This window comes from Fusarium musae, chromosome 7, assembly GCF_019915245.1.
Source record: "Fusarium musae strain F31 chromosome 7, whole genome shotgun sequence".
Taxonomy (NCBI): domain Eukaryota; kingdom Fungi; phylum Ascomycota; class Sordariomycetes; order Hypocreales; family Nectriaceae; genus Fusarium; species Fusarium musae.
In genome coordinates, this window is record NC_058393.1 from 3259962 (window position 1) to 3281143 (window position 21182).

General features: G+C 48.1%; 8 protein-coding genes across 8 annotated transcripts; 2 read left to right on the plus strand and 6 right to left on the minus strand.

Moving 5' to 3' along the window:
• Positions 1-5333: 5333 nt before the first annotated feature.
• Positions 5334-6828, plus strand: J7337_010193 (uncharacterized protein; the record flags this gene model as incomplete). The annotated part of the gene is made up of 2 exons (XM_044827779.1): positions 5334-5340; positions 5648-6828. The coding sequence occupies 2 exons, from the start codon at positions 5334-5336 to the stop codon at positions 6826-6828; spliced, it is 1188 nt and encodes a 395-aa protein (XP_044678373.1).
• Positions 6829-7251: 423 nt separating this feature from the next.
• Positions 7252-8478, minus strand: J7337_010194 (uncharacterized protein; the record flags this gene model as incomplete). The annotated part of the gene is made up of 2 exons (XM_044827780.1): positions 7252-8157; positions 8182-8478. The coding sequence occupies 2 exons, from the start codon at positions 8476-8478 to the stop codon at positions 7252-7254; spliced, it is 1203 nt and encodes a 400-aa protein (XP_044678374.1).
• Positions 8479-10486: 2008 nt separating this feature from the next.
• J7337_010195 (uncharacterized protein) lies at positions 10487-10778 on the minus strand (the record flags this gene model as incomplete). Its single annotated transcript, XM_044827781.1, has 3 exons — positions 10487-10523; positions 10550-10717; positions 10771-10778. The coding sequence occupies 3 exons, from the start codon at positions 10776-10778 to the stop codon at positions 10487-10489; spliced, it is 213 nt and encodes a 70-aa protein (XP_044678375.1).
• A 1807-nt stretch (positions 10779-12585) lies between these two features.
• On the minus strand, positions 12586-13920 carry J7337_010196 (uncharacterized protein; the record flags this gene model as incomplete). The annotated part of the gene is made up of 1 exon (XM_044827782.1): positions 12586-13920. The coding sequence occupies one exon, from the start codon at positions 13918-13920 to the stop codon at positions 12586-12588; it is 1335 nt and encodes a 444-aa protein (XP_044678376.1).
• Positions 13921-14527: 607 nt separating this feature from the next.
• J7337_010197 (uncharacterized protein) lies at positions 14528-15275 on the plus strand (the record flags this gene model as incomplete). Its single annotated transcript, XM_044827783.1, has 5 exons — positions 14528-14574; positions 14624-14717; positions 14777-14901; positions 14966-15152; positions 15225-15275. 5 exons carry the CDS (start codon positions 14528-14530, stop codon positions 15273-15275), a joined length of 504 nt encoding a protein of 167 aa, XP_044678377.1.
• Positions 15276-17008: 1733 nt separating this feature from the next.
• On the minus strand, positions 17009-18214 carry J7337_010198 (uncharacterized protein; the record flags this gene model as incomplete). The annotated part of the gene is made up of 4 exons (XM_044827784.1): positions 17009-17426; positions 17487-17697; positions 17759-18165; positions 18201-18214. The coding sequence occupies 4 exons, from the start codon at positions 18212-18214 to the stop codon at positions 17009-17011; spliced, it is 1050 nt and encodes a 349-aa protein (XP_044678378.1).
• Positions 18215-18349: 135 nt separating this feature from the next.
• Positions 18350-19148, minus strand: J7337_010199 (uncharacterized protein; the record flags this gene model as incomplete). Its single annotated transcript, XM_044827785.1, has 4 exons — positions 18350-18701; positions 18763-18772; positions 18830-18924; positions 18982-19148. 4 exons carry the CDS (start codon positions 19146-19148, stop codon positions 18350-18352), a joined length of 624 nt encoding a protein of 207 aa, XP_044678379.1.
• A 1341-nt stretch (positions 19149-20489) lies between these two features.
• Positions 20490-20934, minus strand: J7337_010200 (uncharacterized protein; the record flags this gene model as incomplete). Its single annotated transcript, XM_044827786.1, has 2 exons — positions 20490-20759; positions 20932-20934. The coding sequence occupies 2 exons, from the start codon at positions 20932-20934 to the stop codon at positions 20490-20492; spliced, it is 273 nt and encodes a 90-aa protein (XP_044678380.1).
• Between the last annotated feature and the right edge of the window lie 248 nt (positions 20935-21182).

Here is a 21182-nt window from a genome sequence, read left to right on the forward strand (position 1 = left end):
ACTGGATTTTCGGTATCGAGACGAGTCTTGTGGCCATTGATCACTAACTGTGTTAGCTATGCCTTAATTGGAAAGCAGTGACGTTAAGGAGTGAGGGGGGAAAAAAGAACATGTCTCACAAGCTGCAAGAAAGTCCTGCCTTGCAAAGTTCCAACAGGCAGCTCGTAGAAGACTTGGCGGTAGAGGATCGAGAATAGGGCTTGCTGCTGTGGGTTGAAAATTGAAGCCCAGTTCGTCCGACAGACGAATGAATGATCGGATGCCATCAAGGTGTTCAGACCAGGTCTGGTCATCGGCGGTGAGAAACTCGTATACTGATAAGATGGTAGCCGCTATGATGATCTCATTTCTACATGGCTTGGGATTGGGATCATGCTCGTTTTGTTGCTCAGCAGTTTCCTGCCCAGAGTCTCCTTCGCTGAGATTGGAGACATACCTCAACAGTAACGAGATGGCACCATCGTAGTACTTGGTGCTATACCACGCAAAGTCCTTGTGGGAGCTGGTCTGCCAGTACTGCATATGGGACCGTGGCCTCTGTGCCTGTGAGCAGGGTTCAACTAAAGTGAGCTGCTTGGCTGCTACGGCACAAGCAGAATAGAGAAGAAGTGGGCTGGTCCATGCGAGTATTGGTATGACTCTATGGTAATGCTGATCCATATCGAACAAGTCCATCCTATTGAAATGATTAGGATGCAATGTCACGGTCTTGATGTTTGGTGCGGCCTACCACTTTCCCATTGTGTCAGCAAACTGCCGCAAGAAAAATGACAGCTCAGGGTCAGTTTGTATAATCTCCGATTTCTGGTCTATCAAGTTCGCCGAAGACACGCCTCTTGCATTTGTGCAGTCTTCAAATGGTTTGAGAGCATGCGCCGTGGCCGTTGCTGGCAAATGCAGCAAATTGTCATCTGCTCCAAAGGTTGAGGACGAGATGGTGAAGTCCGATGCCTCTGGAATATTGAATTCCAGGTCAGGCGCTTCTGGCTGCACTGCCATGCTGTTTGATGTAGGCGAGCTCATTGTGCCTGATTTGTCGGGCGTGGTGGCTACACTCGCCATGTGAGGTTGAGCTTCATTAAGATGAACCGTGGGTGGGCTCGCCAGTTGCGCCAGAATGCAGCCTGCGTCATAGACAGCATTTGACATTGGGCTGGGGTCACTGGGCATCTCGGCACTCACGTCTAGACTTAAAGCCATGGTACCTTCACGACAAGGTAAATGCCAAGATCTGCCATGAGTGCTAATATTGTCGTCGTCGGCATCGTGGCAACTGTTATCAACCGGGTCAGGTTCTGGTGGCTTTGACGGCTTATGATCTGTGGCAGGTTCATGTTCAGAAGCGCGATTATAAACGCGGAATCGGGAGCTAGAGATGTTGCATGCGCGATTGCGTTTGTAACATTGTTGACAGCAGGGTTGAGTTTCGTCACACTTGATCTTCTGGATGCGGCACGGTAGACTAGAAGCAGCAGATAAAAGGTGTTAGCAAGCGAGCAACTCAGTGAATCAGAGGCATTCCTATACCATCCAGTGCGTGATCTTTGCCCATGGGCTCGGCGTCTCGGCGTCTTGTTCATGGCCGCTCAGCGAGTAAAGGAGCGGAGGAAGAACCTTGGGTAAAGTAAAGCAAGCTAAATTGTGGGTGAAATGTGATCCGTTCACTAAAACGCGGGGAAAGCTGTTCATCATGTGCATGACGATTTCAAAGCACGCTAAGTAGATTTAGCGTTTTGTTATTTATTTAGTTAGGATAGCTAGTAGCGGAAAATACTATAAGGGCTATTTATGTTTTTTATTTAATAATATAGCTGCAAATTGCCCTATTAATAAATTAAGGTTATATATATATAGTAAAGTAAATTATAAATTCCTTTTTATACTATATATTTAAGGGTTGCCAGTAAGACTATTTATTACTAGAATTACTTAAACTAACCTTATACTGCTAAGAAAGACTTACTTATACTCAGTTACTCTTTTCTATTTCTAGAACCTTGGAATAATTACTATAAGTATAATAAAATCTATTGTCCTCTTGGCATTAACTTAGCCAGCTACTTAGCAGTATTATCCTCGGTATGCCACGCAAGATAAGCTCCCTCAAGATCAAAGGCTGTCAGTTTGCCCGCTAGAGCGAAGCTGCGAAGAATCATGGCAGACTGCAAAGTCTAGTGCCTTCAGTAGGACGAGGGAAGGGAATAGGAGGAAGATACGAGAGAGGGATTAAATAACAGAACTATATAAAAGCTCTTCTAATATTATAACTATATAGAGCTATTTTAGAGCAATTTAATGTTATTCTTTATATAGGATTATTATATTATCAGTTATTGAATATTTATGTTACACTCTAGTTCTCAGGCTTTACCAATCTCGAGCTGTCTTAATATTTTACATATGACCAAGATTGCTCAATTAGCCCTCCAGTGCTCGAGCTAATTGGCATGCCATAATGGCCGATTTGTTTCAGTTCCTGTTCCTGTTCCTTAGTCTCTCCCCATATCTATAAAAGAGGATAGGTAGTGGAATGAAGGCCACGGAGAGGAAGCCTAACACAGAGTTGCCCCAACCAAGGCCCAAGTTGTTGTACATAGGTGGCCCGGCCAGAGGAAGGAATGCGGCAAACAAAGAGCGGAACACAGCAAGCGCGGCGAGAGCTGAAGCAGCCTTTTCTGCGCCAAAGAGGTCGACGACATATAACTGAGAGGGCAGCTAGAGGAGACCAAGGTTAGAATTGGACAGCGGAAAATATTGTTATATCCGGATGTACTCACCATAATAGATAAGATGCCGAATCCGACAAAGGCAGTTCCTATTATTGGAACAATCCAGTGAACCTTCTCCTCTGCGGACCAACCATACCAGAACAAGCCAACAGCAAGGAGTGGAGTTGCAACCATTGTCATTGCCAGCCTAGACTCGGGCTTGGGAGTTGCATTTTTGGCATTGATCATTTTATCGGCGATATTGAAGGCAAAGAGGCCAGTGAACATGCCTGTCCCTACTCCGATATAACTCAAGCCAGAGACACCGCTACCGAAGCCGTACTGGCCTTCGAAGACTTGGGTGAAGGTAGTAAATAGAAGGTATAGAAGACCAAATGCAAAGGCATTAAAGAGTGACAGCACGAACAGAACGGTACTGGTAAACAGCATGGCGGTGGCCTTTGTGATGGTCTGCAGGATAAGGGCCGAGGAGCCGATAGAGCGAGCCCCAGCTGCTCGGAGATTTTTATTGCCAGTCTCCTTGCGAAGTCTTGCGGCTCGGTGGGCTAAAATGGTTGGTCCATAGGTCTCGCGCATAAATAGGACACAGACAATGCTATTAACGCCACTCTATTGCCCAAGTCAGCCAAGAAGTCTGTATCGTTGATGGCGGAGAATCCACTTACCAGGATTGTAATTATCCAGAATGTCCATCGCCACCCTAGATCAGCGCTTATGAAGCCACCAGCAATTGGACCAAGGACCTTGGTACTTAATGTCAGCAGGAAGACGGAAGAGGAGATTGGGGTAGTGGACTTACGGGTCCGAGGAGAGGCCCAAGAGCCCAACCCGCCATTGCTTTGGCTCTGTTGTTCGGGTAGGTCACATCGGCAATCGTGCCGCCCCCGATTGTCAATGGAGCAGAACCAGCTATACCGGCGAGGAAGCGGCAAGTCATGAAACCTCCCAAGTTGGGAGCTTTAGCACAGCCTATAGTCATACCCAAGATAACCAGGTTGCAGACGTTATATATCCAGTACCTTCCGTGCAATTCTGATAGAGGCGCAATCATCAGGGGCCCGAAGGTGAACCCCAACAGGTAGATGGAAACGGTGAAGGTCACGACTGTCGAGTCTTTGATGTTGAAGTCTTTGGCAAGGTCGGATGCGGCCGGGGCGAACATGGTCGCAGCGAGGTTACTATCATCAGCAGAGGTAAGCGGTTGAACCGGGAAGTCGGTAGAGTAGCTTACACAGTAAGTGTCATGAAAGAGATGATGACAATATGAGCGACAGCCTTGTAAGCAGGCCAGTTCAAAGGGTTCTCCGGGTCATTTTCCTCCCAGTCAACGATATTGGGGTCTGGAGATGCGGCGTTGGCTTTGGTCTCGTCGCCCAACTCTTCTCTCGAGCCCCGATCATGGTTGGATTCGACAGCGGTTTCGACGTCGGAATTCATGTTGACAATATTAGAAGGGGGTATGCTTTATGAAGGAATGAGAGGGAGACCGTGAAGACGCCAAATGTTTATCTAGTCCAGTACTTAAAGACCTTGCTTGACTGGATATGTCCACGGACATAACTAAGGGGTCGTGCATCGGCACATTTTGTATCCGTACCCGTACACGGCGGATGCATGTTTGAGCCGTCTCGGCTAAGTAACCTGGTTGGGTTAAGCGGCGCTCGTACGGGGTGCGCTATAGCGGAGGGTCGGCAGAGGGAGCGGATGATCGGTGCTGGCGGAACATCAAAATCCACCGTTGGCCCCATCCTGTAGCCCCCTCTTTTCCATCCTACGTACGTTTCTCTTCTTGGCTCTATCAGCTTGTATCCGTGGCTGCCGAAATGTCTGACGAAAGTTCTCACGAAACAGATCTCTGTTCTACTCACAGCGCCGCGGATCTAAGCCCTCCGCCTGCAGGCCCTCCGCCTCAGCGCCGTCGCGATAAGAAACAGCTTTCATGCGAATTCTGTCGCAAGAGAAAGTACAGTTTGAGCCTACTCGCGTCTACAGACTCGTCAAGAATAACTTTCTGACTTTTTCGTCTTGCTTTTGTTTTCCAGGTTAAAATGTGACAGAACGCAGCCATGCTCTGCTTGTACATCTCGCAGCTTGAGCTGCTTCTTTCCCAGTGCTCGCGCACCTCGGCTTATATCGCGGCCGGCGCCCAGGCCCCAAGCTTCACAGAAGCCAAGCCTCTCAGTTCTTGAGGGCAAAGTCAAATCCTTGGAGCAGATGATGATATCGACTTTGGCTACCATACGTCACGAGCGACCTGACCTCGACGCTTCGTCGCCAGTAAGCAGCAGCGGCATCCCGCTGCGACCTCATCTAGCCGAGGCTGGGACGATGCGCCGCGGTAATCAAGGGACAGAGTATTTCGGAGGCATTCACTGGGTTGCCATAATGGATGGAATCTCGGAATTGAAAGGCCACTTTGAGAATCTAAATGAGATTCAGTCTCCCGAAACGTACAGTTACGAAGTACCCGACGAGTCGCGCCAGCGTCCACTCTTGCTATACAGCGGTACACAGCCGCCTCCAAAGGAAAGATTAATCTCTGAGCTGCCTGAGAGAAATATAGTAGACAGGATGGTGTTTTATTATTTCAGTGAGATATCGATGATGCCGCGTAAGTATTTAGAATCGTGACTCCCGCAGCATCTACTAACGATACATTCCAAGTGATGGCCCTTCATCCCCCGACGTTTCTTCGAGAAGTAAGTAAACGCACCAGTAGCACCACTCATTCAGGACATGTCGACGGCATACTGAGCAACTTTAGTACGAACAATTCTGGGCCAACCCTTGTCATGTGTCCATCCACTGGATCGGCCTCCTCTATAGTATACTCAGCATCTCGACCGTATTCTCACGCAAATCGGAAGCCCCAACCGGTGATACTATGTCGGATTCCGGATACACTACGCAATATTCAGAATATGCCCGTCAAATGGTACACTGCCTGAAGGCTGGAGACTATGTTCGAGGAGGACCATACATTCTTGAGACACTGATCAATTACACGGTGCTGGAACTTATGATGACATCTCCCTCCCCGAGTGTCCATTCAGGGATGTATGCAACAACAGGGCTGATGACGCAGATCGCCTTTCGCATGGGCTACCACCGTGACCCGTGCCACTTCCCCCAGATATCTTGTTTCGAAGGCGAGATGCGGCGGCGAATCTGGGCCACGATCCATATCTTGGATACCTCAATGTCTGTGCTCAGTGGCTCACCAAGGGTCATAGCTGAAGGGTCGTGGGACACCAAACCGCCTCGGAACCTGCACGACGGTGACCTCGATCCAAGCTGCACTACTCTTCCTGAGTCACGCCCAGACTCCGAACTTACTCCAGTGTCATGCCCACTGGCCAGGTATAAGCTGAGTCTCACCGTCGGTTGGCTGATCGACGCCAACGTTTTTCAAGGTCTCATACTGCCTTCTGAGAAGCGACACGCAGAGGCCCGCCTTGCAGAGACGTGGAACGCCATTCCGGATAGATTCAAGTTTGAATCGCTGAGCAATTGTCTTTCCGAGTCCCCAGCAGGAGTAGGGCAACGAATAGGCCTCACCACCCTCTACAACAAGATGTACATAATGCTACACATATCTCACCTTCTCAAGAGCCCCGGATCGGCCGTCGATGGAGACCCTCCTGCGGAAGAGGATGTCGAGTATCAACTGCACTCACGACGTAAATGTATACAAGCAGCCCTACAAAACGTAGAGTTATTCATTATCATGGAGACGGAATCTCGGCCCGGTGGCGCTCTGACTGTGCTGAGGAATAAGATGTCTCTACTCGCAGTGCACGAGGCCCTCGTTGCAACGGCGGTTCTCAGCACATTCCTCTATCATTTCGGAACATGGCCTGCGACGGCCGGCGAGACCGACGGTATTGACATGACGCACATCGAGGCTACGTTGAGGAATTGCAGGGACACGTGGGTGCGATGGAGTGAGTGGTCGTCAGACGCCAGAAGGGCTGTAGAATTGCTGGCCCTGGTGTTCCAGAAGCTGGATGGGAGCATGGAGACGGTGCCGATGAGTGAATTCTCACTGGCTTTGGATGGTATGGGCTTGAATTTTGGCTGGGATATTGTGTATTTATGATCTGTTATTAATATCGGTGAACGTATGATGCCCCCACGCGACCCATTCACGACAAACGCGACGTGGCCCCTTTTTATGTCGCGTAGAACTGTGCCACCCTTGCCAGATCCATTTAAAAACCACCAGCCACTTTGTCGTTTCCCATTTGGCCCGTGTCAGCTCATACTTGGTATGACCAGCTACCCTGTACTATGTACAGTGAATAGATGCTGTCCAGTTCATCAAGCAATTCCACCAAGCCTGAATCAATAATCAACATCGGAGGAATTCCAGGGACAGATTAAAGGTAACTATAGTTAATTGATATATAAGTAGCCATCAAGGCCAAGGGTCAAGAGAATGTATACAAACCAGAGAGACTATCGACTTGCTCCTATAGCTGCCCATAATAAATACACTCTCACAGATATCACACAAAATCTTTTACATAATCTGGGCATTTTTGCAAGAACCCTCAGATGTTTTACACTTTTGATAAAGAGAAAGTGCTCCTGGGCCTCCACAGATCTGTTCCTTATTGCCTGCACAAGTCATCTCGCATTTACCCAGCTGTCCCTTCACGGGAAGCTTGCTCTTATCCACGGAATTCCCGCAGTAGCACTCTCGACCGTATTCGAGACCGGCGAGCAAGTAGCCCCGACGCTCACAGTAGTCAAGACACGACTCAATCGTCATATTATCAGCACTGCCTTGGGCCATATCAAGGCTGCGCGAGCCGTAAGAGTCCTTAGCACATCCCAGATAGCGAAACTTCTTGGTGTCTGTAACGTCGGTAAAAGGCCACTTTGGTGGGCTGATCTCCTTGGTAGCATTGCACACTTCGCCGACAACGGGGGCAGCAAGCTCCGGACCGAGTGTAACAGGGTTGCAACCGGGGAGTGTTTTGAGAACACCATTGGTCTTCTCGTCGACCTGCACAGGCACACGACACCCGTTCATGGCATCGTCGTCGAAGAACGTAAGGACAGGGCACTTCTCAATGACCCCAGAAGCATCAGTGCACTCATTGACTGCCTTCTGTAAGACCTTAACGTCCCAGCCGTTCAGGAAGTCACCATGAAGGCCGTAGCCAGTGGGATCGCCGTTGGAGAAAACAAAGGGATGCGAATCGCCATGCCACCTGTCCTTGAACTGATCGACCTGAAAGACCACCTCATAGAATATCGTGACAAGGCGCTTTGGATGCGATTGTGGGCAAACGCCACTATCAACACGATCCGGATATGCCATATGGCTTTTGTGGTCAGGCGAATCCAGGTTCTTGCCATCCCAGCAGGAGGGGAACATGACTTGAGCACGCAACCCATTAGGGCAATTATGAGGAGGGATCTCATGAGTTTCGGGCCCGCTTACCCCAAGGCAGGCATAAGAGATGGCTCTTTGTTCGAGCGTGTTGTTGAAGCTTCGCAGGTATGGGTTACCTGCCAACATCTGAAAGCCCTCAGGGAACGCAAGCAAGCCCTTCTCGTACTCTGGATCCTTGGGGTCCGATCTCTGCAAGTAATACACCAGCATGCCACCTGTCTGAGGCACATCTTCGAAAGTGCCATCAGGGGCGCGATAGTAGAGGTTGGGAATCCAATAGTTGCTCAGATCTTCTCGGGCCTTGCAGGTAGTGCAGGTCGAGGCTCTGGCCGTATCGAAGTCCATGGTGAAGTTGAACCCGTTTCCTCCCATAACCGTGTGAGAGTGGGCTGACAGTTTTCCTGGATTGACAATGGGATCAACACGCTGGACAGTGACGGGACGGCTGCAGGGCAGCCTGAAGAAGGCAGAGGCTGGGCTGACCACTAGGGCCAAGGTCGCAGCAACGGAAGAAGAAAAGGTACGCATTCTAATAAGCAAAATTTATACGAGTAGCAAGAACAAGGAATTGAAAAGAGTGACAGATAATGAATGGAAAAGAAGTACAACTGAGCTACAGAAGAACAGGACCATAAGCAGGACGGACATGGAGGATTAATAAATAGTATCTTCTTTTATTACCTCTGTGTCCGACATCAAGGTTTTATCTACGGTAAGCTGCCAAGCAAATTTAAAACAGATTGAGATGAATAAAGGACTGCGCTGACACGCTATGGCGTTTTTTATAGGTAACTTAGTTGAATGCTGTCTTCCTGAAACGTTAGTTTAAGCGCCCTGTACGCCGGCGCCTATTTAATTGGCTGTTCTTGATGATTTTGTGTCGATGTTTAAGATCTGTCATTTTTCCATAATTATTTTTAGTGCCAAGGATGTCTGCGTTATACGCCAGCGTCTATTTAATTGGTTAATCCTAATAATCCTGGGCCGATCTTGAATAATGTTTTGACACTCATCTTGAGAGCCTAGCATGTCTTCCGCTTCTGATAAACAGAGTTATAGATAGGGATTCCACAACTTGTAGTTATTCTCATAAGTAATGTAAGTTAGAATTTAGCCCAGGACCCATTAACAGAGAGATATATAGTCTATCAAGCTGCATGAGTTAACGAACCCTACAGCTAATGCTCATATCACGCGTCTCACACGTCTATAAACTACGGGTAAATAAAATATAACACAGATTTTGGAATAGAATAGGGAGACTCCAGCATCTGAAAGAGGCCGTCATAAGAGCGACACTACAATCTCTGAGGATAGAATAAGGCAGGCCAGTACGGATATCATTTACACTAATGACAGGATACCATATACCTGGGCTGAGCTATACATTTACTGATAAAAGCTCTACTTAGAAAAGGCTGCATGAACATACTTGATGAGCAAATCAACTTGAGCAGAAAACGCCTGCTAGGCTCTTAACTAGAGCTATCAACAGCTAGAGAAATCCTTTTAATTAGACACTGCCCAACGCAACGAATCCACTCTCCTTTATTAAGCTCATGTCTGAGAATCATCTGCATTGAACACTGAGCCAAAACCATCGAATCCGAACAGCATTAGGTCCTGGTCGGAATACTCTAGCAGCCATGGTTCCAAATCCGTAAACAAGGTTTGATTGCTGAATAAAATAGAAGATTCGTAGTTACTGGTAGAAGCGAGGGGAAGATTTCCAGCACTGCCGAAAGGCTGAATCTGAGATAGGTCCTGATCCCCCACCATCCCCGACAGCGAAGTTTGGTTCATGGCAGAGCTCGAGACCTCAACACTATTAGACTTCTGAATAGCCTCCTGTAGGCGTTCGATAAGTCGCAGTGCGTTCATGGCCAACCTACTGCCCTCGGCCATAAACTTCAGAGCATTTATGCCTTGTGTGATTGGTAATGAATCATAAGTGGGATAAAGGACAGAGTGTAATAAAAGTACAATAGTGGCAGAGCTGCATGTATGAAAATCTGTAAACGAATACTTGGAGAGTAGGGCACGGTGATGCAACTGAGTAATCCAGTTAATGATCGTTGCGGCTGCCTCTCTGCACTTTTCCACCAGTCTTTGCGATCTGAGATATGCTGCTTGGTCTCCTAAAGCCATTGAGACAGATGAAGGCTGAAGTGTTTGGCGAACAAGACGTAATGTGGCACCGCGGCCAACGTTTACCCAAATCATGAGATAGATTATCTGTAGGTGGGCTTCGGCTCTGAACAACGGTCCTGGGGACTTGGAGATATCAATTGGAACCGGCGGCCTGAGAGATTCCATTTTAAATAAGGCCCATTTATATGTACTCTCACTCTTGTCAATGGGCCTGGAGCTTGTCAGCTAATGTGATATGTCTGTCATGGAATAGATTGTTCCATACACTTCATTAACAATCTCATCCATCCCCATGGTCAGCTTAGTTACTGCAATTAGGCGATCGACAGCCTGACAGTCATCGCCATCTAGATCTTGTCGCTTCTGTGGTAGCGAAACGCTGATGTCCTTGACTTGTAGCATTGTTGGAAGACCCATAATACCAGATATTAGACTATATAAATTGTCAGCTGTCATGAATACATAAAAGGTTAACGTCTGTCATACCGTTCCATAGTGTAGATAGTCCAAAAGACTCGGACTTTGACCTCCCGAGCTTGAGGAGTTTCCTCGCTATCCCCCCTTTCGCGGTGCATCGAGAGGCCAAGTGCTTGATTCAGGGCCAATCCTAGATATATATGGTGGTGCTCAATATCGTCAGTCGAAAGCAGGTATAGAGATGCCAAGAGGGAGCATATCACGCTCTCGACAGAGTTATCTGCAATTACTCTAGGTATCAGCCTGGTAGCATTTGCAAAGAGCTTGCCACCTGGGACATCTCGGTCTGCATCTGTAAAGTGGAATGGTTCGACCAAATGCTTGAACGTACTCGCCAAAGCCAAGACGAGAAGGACATGACAGACATTGGCACAGCGAAGTTGCTGCGTGGAAGGTCTATCGGCATACAGTTCGGTAAAGATGTCTCGAAACCTCTTCTTGTCGAAGTAGTACCAGTTATTCTCGAGAAATGTAAAAAATAAATTAACAAGATCTTCAGAAACCTCGCGGGGAGGAAGCTGGCCGAGTATATTGCTGATAGAATATGCATCCTCTTGCTGAGCAAGGCTGCGGAAATGTAACCGATCCTGTGCATGCTTGGTAAGAACATGCCAAGAAGAAGGAGACCGTAGTGGCTTGTATTACGCACGTAGTGATCTTTTGAAGAGACCGTGGGGATAGTCTCCGAGACTGCAGCTAGGAAGCTAGAGTGGGATACCGAAGACGTATGATCTACTAGAGAAGATAAGCCATGACCTAGTACTTGCCGAATCAACATTAGACATACTGTTCTGTACTGTCGCTGGCAAGTCGTTCGCTTCAGGCTCCGCGACAACTCTGGGCGGAGAAACCGGCTCCGGCGCCATAGATAATGGTCCAAGAGAACTATCGTTTTGAAGAAACAAAAGTGGACTCCTCTTCCAAACAGCTTCATTGAAGAGATTTGAAACAATTGACAGCTGTTCAGAATTGAGCTTGATGTCAGGAAATCTATCTTGCAAACATCGGGAGACGTCTGTCGTCACCGTATCCCATACTGACCAGCTTTAAGTCAAGGAATCAGTACATGGAACTCTTAAGATTATATGAAAATGGTGGATGAAGAACTAGGATGCGAGCGAGTCTTACTTACCTATACCGTCTCGGTGGACCATCACATGGTTGGTTGCCACGATCCTTGAGAACTGGCTCAAAGGTGCATGCAAGGCCGTACCGAGTGCACTCTTCGCATTGATCCACCGAGGTCAAGACGCACTTCTTCTTACTGCCTCTACAAGAAGAACATGCGCGTACCGCTCTTTTTCGCTTTTCTAAAGGGACGCGCGGGCGGTATCTCTTGGATGGGCCTGGTTGCAGCGGAGGGGGCATTATAGACACAGCAAGCTCGATAATTGTGATGACTCAGGTACAGCATCAAAAGTTTTTCAATCATCAGATGACAAATCGCAGCGCTCAGGAGGAGGAGTGGATGACGAGGTTTGACTTTAAAGGAGGGGTTGCCGAGACTAAAAACAATCACGTGAACACCATCTACCAGCCAAGGCAAAACAACACTAATTTTCAAGTATTTTAAGGGGCTGAATCCGATAAGGTTGAGAAATAAATTTGTGATTTTTAAGAGTTAATAGAAGCTTATATTATGGAGAAACACTATGGACCCTGTACTAATTGCTATGTCGGCAAATCAACATAACACATTTCTCTATAGGCTTGCATATTATATATTCAGTTTGATAACCAGTATATGCTGACTTCACTTGGCAAGAATGATCTATTGTTAGTTTCATGACAGAATGTGATGCGTCTCTTGATCGGGTCTACAAGCTAAGCAATATTTACTGTTCGGCTGAAGTAGGTTTCCAGTTCTGACCACCTAGACGCGAAGACTCGTCCATCCTTGAATGTCGCCAGTACATGCTTCTCCGGTGTATCCAGAACGGTAATATCCTCCAATGGATTCACGTTCAAGATCAGAAGGTCGGCAGCAAATCCTGGGGCGACCTGGCCCAAGAACTTTTCCTGCCTAAGCATTCGAGCAGCGTTGATGGTCGCACTTTGCAGAACTTCAAGCGAACTTTGAACCTGCGATCGGAGCCCGAATTCGCGGGACTGCGCAAAATGTAATTGCCCGAGGAGGTCACTTCCGAAACATATTGTTACTCCAGCCTCCGTTGCAATCTTGATGGCTTCCAATCCTTTCTCCAATACCTCCCTGTTCTTCTTGGCTGAAGCAGGTGGGAGAAAGCCTTCAAATTGCTCCATAGTTGCGTAAGCAACTAGGGTCGGGGTCAGAAAGACTCCTTTGGCAGCCATGAGTTCAGCGGTTTCTTTATCGATGAGATTTCCATGCTCGATACCCAGAACTCCCTGGTTGACTGCCTGTTGGATCGCTTGAGGTGTGTAGGCATGAGACGTCACGTATGTGCCTGCGTTAGACGCGACCGTCACAATAGCCTTGATCTCCTTATCTGAGAACTGGATGTGCTCGATCTTATCTGTTGGACTAGCCACCCCACCACCGCCCATGATCTTGATAAAGTCGGATCCTTGGCGAAGCTCCTCCCGGGTATACTTCAAACAATCTGGCACGCCATCAATGATTCGCCCAATCCCTTGGATAGTTCCGCCGCAACACTCATGTTCGTTTAGCTGTTCGCGGACGTCTGCATGACCGCCTGTTTGTGATAATGCATGCCCAGCGATGAATAGCCTTGGGCCTGGATGAACATAGTCCTCAATCGCTTTTTTCAAGGGAGCTAGAGCACCACCGCAATCTCTCACGGTTGTAAATCCCCTCTCCAACATAGATTTGCAGACTTGTGGCTGGCGAAGGAGCGAGGCTGAAAGGTTGAAATTCTTCAAATCCTCCAGACCCTTCTTCCCAGGAACTGCCGCGAGATGCACATGACAATCTATCAGGCCGGGACAAACATACTTTCCGCCCAAGTCCATTTTCACAACAGACGGATCGTCGCTCCATTCTGTTGCATCGCCATTGATAGATTTGATGATACCATCGCAGAGATGGATCGTTGCGTTCTCTAGTACGGTGCCTTGAACAGGGTCAATAATATTGGCGCTGGTGAGAATGTATCTTGGTCGCGGGGGAGGAATCCAAGGAATGATTATGTGATCGGGGATCATAGGGATTTTGGCCATGATGTCGTGAGCTAGTTTGTAACGTAGTAATAAGATAAGGTGTTGACGCTTTCACCATGACTCTTATCGGCGAGGGTGTTTCCTGTTTCTAAATACATTTTCGCAGCCCAGGAATGGGAGAAGAAAGCTGGAAGACTGACTTCGGTTCGGGTACGTGTACCCGTTTAGGTTGAGGGTCTAAGAATCTGGGGAAGTAGCTGACATCTAGTCGGGTACCTGTACCCAGCCAATCGGATTGCTCAAGATCTGGGTACATGTACCCGGGGCCACATTTCTGGGCAATTGGGTTTGGACCCATAGCTGGAGGGGTCGATAGCCGAGATAGTTGACGAGGATCCGTCTTGCACAAGTTCATCTCGAGGGTCGTTCGTTTCTACTCGTTATCTTTGTGGCTTGACAGAGTGGTATATAAAGAGCAACACAACCTCTACAAAAATTCATGAATCATCACAATTCGAAAACCCATCGAACTACAACACTACCAGCAACAAACAACACGATGAGTTTAAAGGAAAGTCGCAGCTGTCCTAGCCAGGATAAAGCCTCAATAGAGCTTTCGAACAAGCATCCTAGTGCTAGTGTCGGAGAGGCAAACTCAACCTTGACAATGACCCCGGCCGAGGAGCGAAAACTCGTTCGAAAGATTGACCTGCAGTAAGTCATTCACTGTTTCTGATTGTACTTTGACTTAAGAGTGCTACAGTATGATGCCCTTAATGTTCGTTCTATACCTCCTTCAGTATCTTGACAAGACGTCCCTTGGCTACACTGCAATCATGGGTATCTTGCAGGATGCAGTAAGTCAACCTGTCATCTATATCAACAAGAAACATGAACGATAATAACAATGTCCTAGAACCTTAGTGGCAATCAATACTCCTGGGTATCTAGCTTCTTTTATGTGGGATTCCTCGTTGCTAGTCCTCTTTCTTCAATTCTCTTGGTCAAATTCCCAGTGGCCAAAGTCGTCGTCTTGACTGTGTAAGTTTCTTCCCTCAAAGTCCCTGAAACACTCTTATGTACTTGTGTTGATGTGTTGAACTAGACTCATTTGGGCAGGCATCCAGATGGTTATGGCTGCTGGTAAGAGCTTTGCCAGTCTGGCTGTTTTGCGTATCCTACTCGGTGCTTTTGAGGCTGCTATTGGCCCAGGCTTTACAATCATCACGTCCACTTGGTACAAACCCTCTGAACATGCCTTGCGTCACGGTCTCTGGTATGGCGGAGCTAGTGTGGCATATATAATAGGCGGTATCATGGCGTATGGCATCTCCCATATCGACAGTGCAATCAAAAGTTGGCAGGTATGTGAGGGCATGATTCAGGCAAGGGATAATGTGTGGTTCAAGAGCTAATCACTCCCCTAGTTCCTATTTATCATCTTCGGAGCAGCAACCTTTGTTTGGGGCTTGATTGTTTGGTGGCTTCTACCTACTAGTCCCCAAAGTGCTTGGTTCCTTAACGAACACGAGAAGAAACTAGCTTTTGCAAGAGTACAGGGAGCGAGGCATTCTACACAAACAGGCAAATGGAACTATGCACAGATGAGGGAAGCCTTCATAGACCCGAGGTCTTGGTTATTTTTTCTCCTCTGTGTGTTTTCAACCATTCCAGGTGGTGGTTTGACTGCTGTAAGTGATGCACGATGCCCAAGGCCTCGTCTACCCATAAGATTAATTGGAACCGCTACTAAACAGTTCAATCACAGTTTGGAAGCGTTATCATAAAGGACTTTGGATACAGTGTGCTCCAAACTCAACTTCTGTCTATGTCGGTAGGCGCGTTTCTTCTCTTCTTTGTCATCCTGACTGTAGCTATTTCGATGACACTGAAGAATGCGCGCTGCCTGTCTATTGCTATTCTCAACTTTATATCCTTGGCTGGGGTCTTGATGGTCAAGCTTCTTCCAGAGTCCAACAAGATAGCCCGTCTTGCAGGCATCTGGCTGGTTTGCGCACAAGCTAGCGCTTTCCCAACAACTCTCAGTTTGGTTTCCAGTAATATCACCGGGCACACAAAGAAAGCTACTGTCAATGGGATGCTATTCGTTGGATTTTGCGTTGGGTATATTATCGGGCCACTTACGTTTATTGCAAAAGAAACCCCTGGTTATAAGGTAAGTTTAGGGTATCCACTCTGTGACTTATTGGTCAGTACTAATCTTTTTACCAGACGGCATTCAATATCATGGTAGCCTGTTATGTCCTTAATATTGTCATTGTTATGTCCATGAGACAGATAATGGCAAGATGGAACAAACAAAGGAATCAGCAGCATGGAGCTGAGGCTGTGTCGAATGGACACATTCTTGAAGACGCAGGCCAAGCAGATCTTGATGAGACTGATTGGGACAACAAAGAGATCCGTTACTCTTTGTAAATGAGGGTCGTCTAACAACCCTTTAATAAACTGTTGAGGTTAATATGTAGTTGTGACTCATTTAGCATATTTGATCTTATGGATGGGGCACTGGACATCGGGGTGATGTATAATGGTGAGGTGAAGGACATGAGGTGGGGCGCCACTTTGGGCTTCTTGTCAGCAACGACACACTCGATGGTATTGATGCATTGGTAACACGGGTACTGCCTATAATAAAGAACCTAGGATAGAATCTGTAAGCGCTGAGCGTTAATATATTCATGACTCGGGCGGGAGTCTGTATCTTGCGAACGCGGCAGCTCTGCACTATGAAACCGTCAGCTAAGCTACTAATGGGAATTTGAGAGGGTTGTGACAATGGCTGCAAGACGAACTTAGACATTGCGGTCTGTTGATAGAGGTTCTGGCGTGTCATCTCCGTGAGCAGCAGTATCCTTACCTATGATGAGCGATACCGCATGAGACCAGGCATGCAGGCGGTCGGCGGGTGAATGGAAGCACGGACAGCGACAGGAAAGATCGTACCCGGGCCCGTCGAGAGTAGGCCAAAGACCAATGAAATGAGTTTGTAAATGTGCATGTCACACTGAACACGTTCATCATGGCCCGTCGGTTCTGTATGATATTGTTATAAGACCTATCACTATATCTCTACCTCCTTGCCCCCCTTTACTGCCTACACCTCAAATAATATACTCCCGTAAAGTTAAATAATATTTCGGACAGCATTCTTGATATATGCCACAGCACCTCCCTGGTGCTTTTCCTCTCCCAACTCAGCATTACTAGCGTCTCTGTCCTCTGCAGAGATACCTACACTATTGATCTCCCTCATGCCTGTGTAGATATCAATGTCTTTTGTTCTGATGAACAATGGGCGGTGTGCTGGCACATAGACCCAGCTGTAGGCCTTCCAGACTATGTAGAGGAAGATCAGTAGCGGACCGGCGAGGTAGAGCTGGAAAAAGTTTGTTGCATTCAGGTTAGGACCGCCAACGGGATAAAGCGCGACGTAGAACTGAGCGATCAAAGCAAGAACGCAGACAAGCAAGCATATCCAGGAACCCCAGACGCCGCAATTGGCCTTGTAGGGAAGCTCGTCCAAGGTATGACCGTTCATGGCCCTGTTCGAAGTTAGTCATTGAAGGAACAAAGCAGGCCAGAAAAACAGGTGATTTGCTTACCAGGCCTTGCGGAAGCGGATATGAGCCAGAGCGATGCCACCGTAAACGAAGAGGATGGTAAGACCCGACAGTGACAGGAGCCAATTGAAGATCGTGCCACCATTATGCGCAAGGTTAATAAATGCTAGCAGCCCAAAGAGAAGCTGAAGAATGACCACGGGAATAGGACGACCCTTCTTGTCAACGTAGGCCATTTTCTTTGGGAACATTCCTGTACAGAAAGTGTGTGTTAGCGTCTCAACAACATGTTCATATCATCACGCAGCACGCACCATTTGCAGCGAGAGCCTGAAGCGTTCGAGTCGAGCCAAAGGTGCACGAGTTAGCAACACTCATAACGGCGATCAGGATAACGGCGTTAAAAATCGATGGCAGGACCTTGATGCCAGCAAGCTCAATTGCAATGACAAAAGGTGACCCTTGCGACGCGGTAGTCGCACTGCCGTACAGGGGACTGTTTGCCGGTACGACGAGTCCAACAAGAAGAAGGTTGACGACGTAGAAGATACCGATTCGCCATGCGACCTGATTCGAGGCCCTGGGAATCTCCTTCTTTGGATTGGTTGTTTCCGCAGCAGCCAGTCCTGTCAGCTCGGTGCCAGTGTATGCGAACGCTGCAGTGACGAAGACGCTGCAGAAGCCGTGGAAGCCATTGAGGAATGCGCTGTAAGGATCGTTCCTGTTTCGAAGTCCATGTTAGCCTAGTTCAGTCACTTGGCGGCATGCATAACATTACCAGTATCTTCCACCGATGTAGCCTCTGTCGTCTGTTGGAACGCCGCCACAGTTGATTATTATTCCCAGGATGATAAAGCCTATACAGGCGAGTATCTTCATCAAACTGAGAACAAATTCGACCTAGTTCAATAATCGGTCAGCTCATTGTCCATAAATCTCAAGGCTGGGAACTTTTCAGGCAGCTGGGGCCATACCTCGCCGTATCCCCTGACGCCGAAGAATTGAATGACCACCAAGGCGACAAGTAGCGGGACGATCCAAGCACTGTTGTTAATACCGTGCGAACCCGGCCAGAAATGGATCATGTTGCAAGCAGCGGAGATCTCAAAGGGAAGCACAGTCAGCCAGCTGATGGCGTACTCGATGCCGCACGCCCACCCGAAGGAGGGGTCAACGAAGCGGCAGATGTACATGGTGAAGGCACCGTTGATCGGATACAGGACAGTCATTTCGGCGAGGGCCTGCATCATGAGGTATCTAAATGATCTATATCAATATCCATCAATCGAAAGGAAAGATGCTTGTCGAGGGAACGTACACCATGACACCTGTAGAACACACGCGTTAGCTATCGCACCACGACCAATGCAGGGTACACAACTTACCAACAATTAGGAAACCAAGAAAAACAGAAGCAGGTCCACCAGTCTGGAAAGCAGTTCCAGAACCGATGAACAGGCCGGCACCAATTGCACCACCACTTAGAAAAGCGACCATTAGTTGATATACGACTGAGTACTTGGTATTAAACCCTTACATGGCAATCATCTGCATGTGCCTGCCCTTGAGATTTTTATGGAGGGCATTAGTCGTCCCGGCCTCTGGGCTGTCGACGGGTAACTGCCGGCCGGCCGCGGAATCAACCGTACCCGATTTGTAGTCGGCGCCATCGCTGCCGCCATTGTTTTCGTCCTTGAGACTCATCGTGACGAGGGCAGAGGAGAGGGGAGGGGATAGGTAGGAATAGAAGAAATGAGAAAGATGAAAGATGAAAGAAAGAAATATAGGTAGAAGATGGAAGCTACCCCAATTTTAGAGCTCCAGGCAAATCATGTGCCCCCCCATGGGAGCCATTGCTTACGGTGCTGGCATGATACTGCCTTCCTCAATGGAGTACTCCGCACGGCTGCTACGGCATCAATCAAGAGCTAATGTGTCCAATTGGCGATGGTTTGGCGATAAGCAGCCTGTTCCAATCTTAATCCACGCGATGGCACTCTGTCAACGAGGGGAAATGTGGGCCGGCGAATCCGGTCTTCAGACACTCGGTATCGTAAGCTCTCATGTCATTCGTGGTTCTCCTGTGCTCCTTATCACACTCGACAGAACTACCTGCCGTTTGCGGAAATACGAGTAGTACATGTGGATTCCGGGGGACAAGGTTCAGCTTCCCTAAATGACCTAGTTGCGGCCAAGGCGATACGCGAATGCTTGTCCCATGACCTCCACGCCTACCTGAGTCGGGCGTTAGCTCGAACCCTGGTCAACACACAGCGTGCCGGTTAGCCGAAAGTGAAGCTAGTACTGTACTGTGAGCTGATGGCAAAAACGGTATCTATCTCATAAGGCCATATCGTGCTTATGGATCCCAGTAACGAAACAGCTGGCTAACTAATTAAACAAGATTAGCTAAGCGATTGGTTCTCATTTACTCGACTGGAAAGCCGACACTGATATCAAGGATGAAGCTGGCTGGACTCCGCTTCATGTATCCAGTCTCTATGGAACCAACACCATCGCAGATCTTCTGTTTGAGCGAAAAGCAAATCCGAACGCGCAAGCATCAGATGGTCTAACTTCTCTCCACGCTGCAGTAGACTTCGGAAAAAAAGATGTGATCAAGAATCTCATCAAGCATGGTGCACAGATGCATCCGATGCGATAGACAACAATGGACAAACACCACTTTACATAGCATCAATGAAGAGGCCCTTTCCTCCTCCCGTATCCCTGATGTTGGATCTCGGAGCGTATCCCAAGCTAGCAGATGAGAAAGGACGCACAGCCCTCCATTTTGCCGTTCAAGCAGGCCATAATCCAGCCCTGGCCGTTATTCCATTGCTCCAACGAAGCGCCAATTGAACATTGCCGCAGCTTTTGTGTGTTATTAATCGGATGACCAAACCAGGTGACTACAGTGAGGCCGTCCTTACGACCCTACTCGATACAAGGGTTGCCAATGTAAACCGCCTAATCACTACCCCTTCTGGCGATACTACGCCCCTGATTCTAGCCATCAAGGCCAGAAGTCGGCGAGCAGTACAACTACTCACAGACCATGTTGCAGACATCACGATTCCGGTAGAGCGTAATGGGCATCGTATCACTCCTGTTCTCCAAGCCGCCGCGTGCCATAGCCCAGAAGAGGTCGAAATCCTCCAGCAACTGCTCACCGAAGCGAGTTCCAAGGAGAGGACGGTGGCCGACATCAGCCTGGCTCATATTGCTGCCCTTCATGGGCACTTTGACTCTCTGCAACTCGTGCTGGAATACGGTGCCGACGCTAACGGCATAGCGAACGACAGAATCACTCCTCTACATGAAGCCGCGAGCAACACAGATGAGGAGTTTGTCCGGTTGCTACTGTGGGGGCTGATATGTTGGTTAGATGTGATAGAAGAACGCAGTCACCTATAGACATCATGAGGGAGAAGGTCAGATTAGAAGTGGATGAGAATGTGCAGAAAAGGCATTTGTGGATCCTGACCATTATGATAGAAAGGCTGGCCGAGAGAGATCCGCGAGTAGCGGAAGTTTCGCAGGATAGACAAGAGGGCTAGAGTATTGAGGTAATACAAGAATTCTGCGTGCCTGATGAAGAAGAGAGACCACGGGGGCCAACAGTAGCAAAACCAAAGGCAAGATACCAGTCTCGATTTGACCCGGAAGAAGGACTATATTAGCTACTTGCTAGTGTTTGTGACATGGTAGATATCTTATAATCAGCTTTCTTACACA